Source organism: Vombatus ursinus, unplaced genomic scaffold (genome assembly GCF_900497805.2).
Source record: "Vombatus ursinus unplaced genomic scaffold, bare-nosed wombat genome assembly UNPS02014797.1, whole genome shotgun sequence".
In the NCBI taxonomy this organism is placed as follows: domain Eukaryota; kingdom Metazoa; phylum Chordata; class Mammalia; order Diprotodontia; family Vombatidae; genus Vombatus; species Vombatus ursinus.
The window spans coordinates 16,731,671-16,741,289 of NW_020954575.1; the positions used below are offsets into that span (position 1 = coordinate 16,731,671).

Here is a 9,619-nt window from a genome sequence, read left to right on the forward strand (position 1 = left end):
ACCAATAGGAGGAACCACAAGAAAGAGGAAACAAAACAAGACAGAAAGAAAAAAAAAGCAAATTGTATGCTTCGATCTACATTCAAACTCCATAGTACTTTCTCTGGATGTGGATAGCATTTTCCATCATGAGACTTTTGGAAATGTCTTCGATCCTTGAATGGCTGAGAAGGTCTAAATCCGTCAAAGCTAGGTCAAAATTCAGGTCAAATTTGAACTCTGGTCTTCCTTACCTCAAGCCTAGCCCTCCAACAACTGACTACACCCCTTCTAGACTTTTGCTTGGGTTGGGGCAGTAGGCTGGGGAGGGGTCAGCACCATTTGTACTCTTTGAGGGAAAAACTTTATTCTTTAGAGACATATGATAGGAGAAGTAATAGACTAGTGGACAGAGTGCTAGATTGGGAGATCAGGTGACCTGAGCTGAGGTTCTGCCCTGACACTTAACAGTTAGATGACCATTGGCAAATCACTTAACCTCTCCAGCCCCAGGAAAGACTCTAGGGCATTGCTGGGGTTTTTTTGTTTTTTGTTTTTGTTTTTGCTTTTTTTTAAGGCAGTTGGGGTTAAATGACTTGCCCAGGGTCACACAGCTAGTAAGTGTCATGTGTTTGGTCTGAGGTCGGATTTCTCAGGTCCTCCTGATTTCAGGGCCAGTGCTGTATCCACTTTGCCACCTAGCTGCCCCTGGCATTGCTGGTTTTGATCTACTTTGGTGGACAGAGTTCTTCACCAAGAGTTTCCCACCATGATACAGACACAGTCATAGATCATTCATGGATTTTCATGTGTGCATATGATAGAGGGAAAGATAGAGGCCAGAGTAAGGTACTTAGAGTCCAGAAGACCTGGGTTCAAGTTACACCTTTGACACTTACAAAGGAGATGACCAGGCACTCAACCACTTGGTACTGTGGGCAGCTCTTTTAAGACCTTGAGTTTTCTTTAAATTGATGCCTCTCACTTTTATCTCTTTCATTTCCGAATATCTTCCTCTTCCTCTCTACTACATAATCCCATGTAACAAAGATTTAAAAAGAAAATGAAAAAAATAGTTTAGTAAACCCAACCTTATTCAAACCAATGTGTCTAATATATTGACATTTGACAGTGTATGCAGTAGGTACTCCATATGCATGGTCATCTACCTCTTCAGGGAAGTGAGGAAAGTACATTTTCTGAGTTGTTCTCTGAGGCCAAGCTTGGTCAGTGCAATTTCTTTTTTTTTTTTTTTAAGGCAGTTGGGGTTAAGTGACTTGCCCGGGGTCACACAGCTAGTAAGTGTCAAGTGTATGGTCTGAGGCCGGATTTGAACTCAGGTCCTCCTGAATCCAGGGCCAGTGCTCTATCCACTGCACCACCTAGGTGCCCCTTGGTCAGTGTAATTTCAAAGCATTCAGTTTGATTTGTTTTTTTTGTTGTTGTTAAAACTTCTAGAGTTATTATTTATATTGTTTACTTGGTTCTGTTTACTTCACTCTGCAGTAGTTTATGTAAATCTTCCCATGTTTCTCTGAATTCTTACTAATTTTTCTGTAAAAATAAATTTTCATTCTGTTATATACATATATCACACAGTTTGTTTAGCCATTCTCCTGTCAATAAGTATCTGTCATGTTTCCAGTTTTTTTGCTCCCACAGAAAATGGTATGAATATCTTGGTGTTAATGGGACCTTTCTTTCTTTTGTCTTTGACCTCCTTAGGGGATATATTTAGCTGAGGGATCTCTGGATCAAAGGATGTGGATATTTTCATCACTTTTTCTTTAACATAATTCCAAATTGCTTTCCAGAATAACTGGACTGATTCATAACTCCACCACCAGTGTATTAGTGACCTGACTTCACAGCCCATTCAACTTTGAATATTTCTAGGTTTTGTCATCTTTGTCAATTTATTGGTATTTGGTGAAGCCTCATGGTTGTTTTGATTTGTATTTTTCATATTCTTAGCAATTTGGAGTAGGCTTTCCTGTGGTTGTTAATAATTTGCAGTTTATCTTTTGAGGACTTTTTGTTCATATCCTTGAACTACTTATCCATTGGTAAGATTCAAAGTTATAGACAGACTGTACTTCATTCCTATAATGGGAATTCCTATCCAGCTGAAAGCATAGTGTACATAAAAATCCTATGTGTAATGTAAGTAAATATGCACATTTTATATGTGTGTATGTATTTTTCTCCTTGAAAGCAATGGCTGCATCATTCAGTCCCTGCTAAAAGAGAGCCCAGGGCTTTCATTCATACCCCTCTGAATCTTTTTTCTGCTATAATTTTCTGCTATAATTTTCCACACTTCCTTGAGGACTCATCAAAGTCATGACAAAAATTCTATATAAATTCTATATAAATAAAGTTTACAAAATATATATAGCCATTGTGTTTTTAAAGATGGAGTGCAGTGTTCTCTCTGAAATCAGCTTCACTTGTCCCTCTTTTTCCCTGACAAGTCCCATTTTCTCTTTGTTTTGCCATAATTTTAAGGGAATTTCAGAGTATGAAGTTCTTACAAATTAAAAGGCTCCATTAGGAATTGCATGTGTGGAGTGGGGGAGTGGAGAAGGAGATATTGGCCTGAACTAATTAACTTTTGCCTTTGTTCTGCCAGTTCATTTTGTTTGTGATGCAGTTCATGATGTGGCTTCCTGGTTGCTCCTTATCTCTCTCTCTCCACCTTGTTCTTCAGTTGGAGATCTATTAATCAGCCCCTGTCACTTCTGCCTTCTTGTTTTGTGGAGACCATCCAGGCCTTGGCTGGTAGTTTGGCTATTTATGCTTTAAGACTCAAGATCCCAATCTGAGGCTACATCCTTGATTAGCATTTTCCTCTTCCTATCATGTTTTGGAATGGGAGGGATTGGCGTTCTTTGAGGCCCACATTGTCTCTTTCTGGGGGAAGGATGTTGGTCACAAGAAAGAAACTAACGTGCAATAACTTGGTTGCCTTTGTTAGGAGTAAGGTGGGTAGGTCACAGATCTTGTACCTAGGGGCTCTTTTGAACATGATGAGGCAGTTAAAAAATCAGGGATGGGAAAACAGATAGGTACAGGTCAATGGCATGATGAAAAGGGTCTTGAGGACAGCCCCTCAACAAAAAGCTCTCTGGCCATCCCTATTCTCTGCCTCTGCTGTCACGTCCCATAATGACAGGTCTGTTTTCTCCAAAGATATCCTCTTTGGTCCCTTCCCCCACTCAGACACAATATAGCCATTTAAAAATAACAAACTATTTGCCACAGTTAAAGAAAACTTCAGAACATGAACTTCGTATAGTTTAGGTAAATCACAATCATAGATTCTTTCAGGTTCATAGCTTTACCAGACTTGAAGTCATTATCCATTCTCTTTTCTCACCCACCATACCCACTCCCCAAAAACCAAAGCTCTTTCTTTCCACAGCCTTACTTACTAAAGGTCTTTTCTTTCTGGACCTCATATTTGCCTACATTAGTTTTTTTTTTTAAGTTTTGCAATTCTTCATACAGCCACCAGAACCTTGACTCAGGAGATTCTGCTGGGCTCCTCCCCTAGAACCAGCATATCTTCTCAGACAACCTCAGCCTCATATCTTTGAGAAGTCCTCTGAAGCCTCTTAATTCAGTCCCTCTTTTTCCTTTCTGACTTTTCAGTTTCTGTTTAAGCCCCAACCTTCACATGTCTGCCTTGTCATCCCTCCTACCGTCAAGTTATTTGTCAGTCTGAGGCTCACATCAAAATTTTAGGGCTTAAAGTACCCTCAACATAGATATTAGCATTAAAATGAGTATATCTGAAACTTAATTACCTAAGGCCTTGCCAGATTGAAGTTACTGTCCCGATCATGAATCAGAATGTTTGGAGTGAAAAGGAACTTAAATATAACTTAGTTCAATACTTTCATTTTACAAATTAAGAAATGGAGTCTCTATGATATTAGTTGATTTACTTAGGATTATCTAGCTAGGGTAGAGTCAGTACTAGAACCCCATTGTCACTCCATTGGGTACATTTTCCAGAATACCCAGTATCATTATCTTTTTAATAGTTTTTGAGTTGAGGGTTTTTAAGAGATGATGCCTTCATTTGTGAAGTTTATTATAAGCCTATTGTGTTTAAAAAAAAAATACAACACAAGGCAAATTTAACAAATCCCCAGGCCATTACCCATAATCTGGGTTTAATAGGTTCCTAATTGCTTGTGGTTCTGGGTATCCTACAAAGAGGACTTTTCGGACCTGGCTCTTGTTCCCCGAGACCTTTAGATTATAGACACTGACAAAGACAGATAAGTGAAAGAACAGAAGCAAAAATGTTAAACCAGTGTATGAATTAAATGTAAGCTCAGAAATCCTGAAGATCTTGGGTACATAACAAAACAGTTAGAATGGGTTGAGGAGGAGGAGTTGTAGGTATCTCCAAGTCCAGTTGGGGCAAGGAGATGCTAAGTTCATGCTGAAATATCAGAGACAGCATTGATTAGACAAGGGGAAAAGAAGGACGATGCTGTGGATGAAGAGTTCATCAGCACTTCCATCCCATACTGTTGCTCAGGATACAGTGAAAATCTGACACTTTGAAGTCTCCCTGGGCCAGGGATATTTCTCTTCTTATGTATTTGTAAATTCAGGTCCCACTTAACCGAACTGGGTTCCCTTGCTTTTCACAGGTGCTGCCCCATACCTGAAGACCAAGTTTATCTGTGTGACCCCGTAAGTGTTTTCCCCATTTGTGCTTCCATTTCTTATACCCTAAGTTGTCCTTGAGAGTAGAAAACTGGGTGAAAGAGAACTAGTAAGGGGCTAGGGAGGGGCCCCCTGAGACCACAGTCATTTCCTAAAATGACCTCTGTGTGTTAGAAGCTCGAGCTTTTGTTTTTTATGTTGGAAACCAGAGTTTGATGGCTTGTTGTGTGTGTGTTGTTTTTCTTTTTTTCTCTATTATGTCATGTCAACCCCGCCCATTCCCCCCACTCCCCATTTCCTACAGAACGACCTGCAGCAATACCATTGACCTGCCGATGTCCCCCCGCACTTTAGATTCATTGATGCAGTTTGGAAATAATGGTGAAGGAGCTGAGCCCTCATCAGGAGGGGGACAGTTTGGTGAGTGCACAGTTGACAAAGACCCCCAGACTTCTCCCTTGTCAGGTGAAGTCAGTGAGTTTGTCACTATGTACAGAGATCCCTGGGCTGGAGGAGTAGGAGAGTACAATATGGGGAACTCTGACCTTTTCGTGGGAAGGAGCCCCAAAGAGGAACTCTCTGAACTGCCTACAAACAGAGGAGTAGAGGCCAAGGCCTCAGCGCCTCAAGTTGATTTATGATCAATGGGTTAGGGCCTTCTGGTACAGGAGAAAAATTAGCTTCTTGCCTTCAGGTAGGACTCATTCTGATGGCAGAGACATACAAGCTACACAGGGAACATAAGAAAGGGTGCTTACAAAACAGCGTGCAAGCAAATACAGAATCACCTAGTGAAAATAGTGGTCAGTAGAGGTTGAATTGATTGAATTAAGTACTAAGAGCATGTGGAATAAAGGAATGGAGCAGAGTCAGGTGTGGTTATTTATTGAAGAAGAGTTTCAATCGGCAGCAAAAGGCTGTCGGAGGACGAAGGTGGGGAGAGCACATAGAGTTTGAGGGGAAAGAAAGCAATAGTAATACTAACAATGACCATTGGCATCTGTGAACTAGGCTGGCGGAGGCTTTGTAACTGTATGGGTAGAGAAGCAGAGCAGGGCAAAAGGGGAGACTTCTTGAAGCCTGAGTGGAAGATTCTCAATGGAGGGGAGAACCGATGGGAATGAAGGGAAAGAATAACTAAGAACATCCAGTTCCCAGTTGTCTATGCCAGTTGGAGTGGGGACTTAATTGCCAACAGAAATCAATTCTCAAACTTCATTTCAGCCCAATTTGTTAACTTTCTTCCTGGCTAGCTTTTGACCAAAACTGCTCCCTGACCCAAGGAGCAAAATAGATGGCATTTGAGTCTGATAAGTAATCAGCCCTCTAAATCATTCAGCCACCTACAGTGGGTTCACTGCCCTACCACAGCTTGGAAGGCAGCCTTGTGGACCCCTTAAAACCTTTCATTTACACATACTACCCCTTTAACACCAAGTAAAAGACTAGGAAACCCTGACCGGGTAGCAAGGACCTCCTAAACCTACCAGAAGTCACAAGAGTTATGGGCAGTTGGGGGACTGTGGTTTTGCTAAGTTGGCAGAGAGTATAAGGTATCAGACTCTTTTCTGTTTATATGTAATATTCACTTCAGCTAAACCTTGAGGTTAGCCTCTAGATCTAATGTTCCGCATTAGATGTAGAATCATGTCGTGCCACCAAATCTCAAAAATGGAAGGGACTCAGAGGCCATCTAGTCCAACCTGTACCAGAACAAGAACCTGCTTTGCTGAGCAAGTCGTCATCCAAGCTCCCAAGACTGTTTTTCTTATTCACCCACTAATCAACTCATCTAGTGCATAATGCTGTGACTTTAAGACTCTTGAGTTTCAGAATACTTCCTTTCATCCCTGTTTGCAGGACTTTTGTATGAAATCCTTTTTTGAGGTCAAGATGTGGTTCCCAGAGTGTAGTGGGACATATTTCCTTGAAATTTAACCTGCGTTGGTTGCCATTTTTGAAGGAGAGCTACATGGAAAAGTGGGTGGAAACAGCAATGACCCGAGCCTCTAGATACTATGCCTGGGGGCCTGGGATACAGGGCAGGGTGGAGGGGCGGGCTGTACCCTTCTAGCTTTGAGGAAATCAGGTCACTGAGCTATATCTCTCTCTTTGCCCTTCCTTCTCTCTCTATCCCTCCAGAGACCCTCACGTTTGACATGGAATTGACTTCTGAATGTGCTACATCCCCCATGTGATGGGCTAAGAATGGAAGCTACAGAAGAATGTAACTGAGGCACCTAACCCCACCCCACCCCTTCCAGAAAAACCCCAAACCCAACAACCAAATCCCAGATCAACTGAAACTTGTACCTTTGTGACTACAGATCATTTTCTTGGATCTCCTGCTTCTCATTTATCCTTAAGTGATTAGGGTACCTTTCTCCTAGAGAAATGAGTGCTTCTAGGTTATATGCTGTTAGCCAAACAGAAGTCCAGTAGTTCATTCTTTGAGCCTGTGGTTGTTTGGGCGGGAATGTGGGGGTGGGGGAGGCAGGAGGGAGAAGAGAGGAATGGGCTTTGATTCTCCCCCACTAACGTTCTTCCTCAGTCATTATTTGGGGATTTTTGTGTGTGTTCTGGGTTTCTCTGTTTTGTTTTTTGTTTTGCTAGACAAGTGCCTACTGGTGCCAGCTGCATCCAGTGCCTGTTTTCTAAGGTAATGCTCCAGGCTGTGTCTGACTGCATGCTGCCAGCACCTGCTGCACCTATTATCTTGCTAACATCCAAATAGAAGTGAGGACTTTTTAATCCTCTAGGTTTCTTTTTAAACCTGGAAAAGTTAAAATCAAAAGAAAAGAAACCCCATTCTCTCCCATATCAAAGCTTTTTAAAAATGTATTTAAGATTTTTCAGAGACTTCTTCCAGGTAATCAGCAATCCCAGACGGCAGTCTTTCCTTAGACTCCTAGAGTGAGTTCATCGAATTGGTTCGTTCATTCGTCCATTCAACAAACATACTCAAGGTGCTGGGGACACAAAGATAAAATCTGACTTGATCCCTGCCCTCAAAGAGCTTACTCTTGAGTACCTCAAATGGTAGCTGAAGCTCTGAAGCTATCGCTTGGCCTTTAAAACAGACATGTTTAGGAAGAGCCTAAAATGAGATAGATATAAATATATATATATATAAAAGTTTTCTTTGGTAAATCTTTTTATTCCCTTTGCTAGCCTCTTAGCCCCAACGCCTTAGTTTCTGGTTCTGAGCTTGGTTGTTAGGGTGCCTTATTTGGGCTGAAGGGATTCTTCCCTCCTCAGCATGTCCTCCTTTTCGCTTCTGCTCTCTCAGCGTCAGTCCCATTGCTTTAGGATTCCTGGTCTTGGAGCCTTGTGAAATCAGCATATAAAAGAGCTGTGGGTGCTAGCTGTAAGTGTCAGGCCATGAGCCTCACAAAGTGCCCTGTTGGTTTCAGGAGACACATAACTCTCTCAGGTTCTTGAAGGTTTTCAGCACTTATTTCACTTTTAACATGGTTATCTCCTAGGGTGGAGACATACAGAATCGTAGAATGTTCCAGTACAGAGGAATTGTAGAGACTGTCTGCTAAGGCCAGGGCTTAGACTTGGGTTGGGCCTGCATCCCTTGGCTTTCCTCAAGCCTGGGGGTGAGTCAGAGGTCCTTCTTTTGGGTCCGGGAGGGAGCAGGAAGACCCCGCCTCTTGACAGGCCTTAAATTGTTCTCAGGCCTCTTCTGGTGCTTCTCTTTTTGCCTTCCTAGTATTAGCCAGCCACATTTGTAGTCTTGTCCCAGGTGCTTTCTTAAAGAGGATTTAGGTCTGTTCTGCTCCAGAGGCAGCAGCTTGGGATGTGAAGACCTTGAAGAGTCTCTTCTCAGTTCTTCCCTACCCTCTATGGATCCCCACAGCAGCCTTTGAGCTGAATGGGGACACTGATCTCCCTAAGAGCACTATAATAGTTCCTCTTGGTCTGAGTCATCTTCGTGATGGGATGGTGTTGGCACTCAGTGCAGACCCTTAGGAGCACCTTGATTATTCGGGCTGGAAAACTGGGGGCTGTGCCAGAGAGAACTCACAGTTGCTATTTTGCAGTGTGAGGCTGGAGGAGAGATGGGTGACTCAGTGTCCTAGGGGGGGCATTTAGAATTGATGATTTTAGGTGGCATGTGTCTTTCTGTTTCTAATTCTTGTGATGACAGAAGAAGTAAAAGGAATTGAAACATGATTTACCTTTTCTTCCATTTAATTCTTTTCTCTCAAGAACAGTACCTTGGGTAGGTCTGCTGCCCTTCTCAAACCCCTTTCAAACTCCCCTTCCCCCTCATCATGCCCCCAAGGGGCTTCCCTGTTACCAGTTCACCTTGTACATTGGTTCTGTTTGTAAAACAACCTCTGAGCTGCTGACCTAGTCCTCCTTGCATTCTGACTCCAGTGTATACTTCATACTGTAAAAAAAAAAAGTTCGTTTTTGTATATTTTATTGCTGTATCTATCTGCTTTTAACTTCCAGAAATAAACATTTTAAAGCAATTATCTGATCGTGTAGCATCCTTCTTGCCCTCTTTCATTCTCTGTCTGCCTCTCCTCCTGTTGTTACTCTGTATGTTGTGGGGCTGGAGTTAGTCAAAGCTAGAGAGAGAAGAGTAAGCCCCCAGCAGCCTTGCAAAAAGACCTGCTCCCAGGGCCAGGCTTATGGCCTGGGGTGGGAATGACTGTCTTCAGCAAGCTTTTATTACACACCTACCAGGGGGATACAAGATAGAATAAAAAACCAAAACAGTCCCTGCTCTCAATTTAAATTCTACCAGACTATACACAGAAAAGTAGTTGAGTGGGGGTATGGGGAGAGTATCATTACTAGAAGGAATCAGGAAGGGCCTCTTAGGGTACAGCATGAACTGAGCCTTTGAGGAAGCTTTGGTTTCCAAAGTGACAGGGGTGAGGACAGAACATTCTAGGCTTGGAGAGCAACCTGTGCTGAAGCCAGGAATGCAGGG

At 42.4% G+C, this 9,619-nt stretch overlaps 1 protein-coding gene across 4 annotated transcripts in view; it reads left to right on the forward strand.

The window, feature by feature from the left end:
* STAT3 (signal transducer and activator of transcription 3) overlaps positions 1-9,155 on the forward strand; it is a 61,118-nt gene extending 51,963 nt beyond the window's left edge. For 2 of the 4 annotated variants that reach the window (XM_027870624.1, XM_027870625.1), the window contains exons 22-24: positions 4,650-4,692; positions 4,970-5,085; positions 6,808-9,155. In XM_027870624.1, the coding sequence (XP_027726425.1) occupies positions 4,650-4,692; positions 4,970-5,085; positions 6,808-6,863 (215 nt within the window). In that variant the 3' untranslated portion in view covers positions 6,864-9,155. The remainder of the gene's footprint in view (positions 1-4,649; positions 4,693-4,969; positions 5,086-6,807) is intronic. The other 2 variants (XM_027870626.1, XM_027870627.1) reach the window with 1 other exon arrangement.
* The last annotated feature ends 464 nt before the right edge of the window (positions 9,156-9,619 follow it).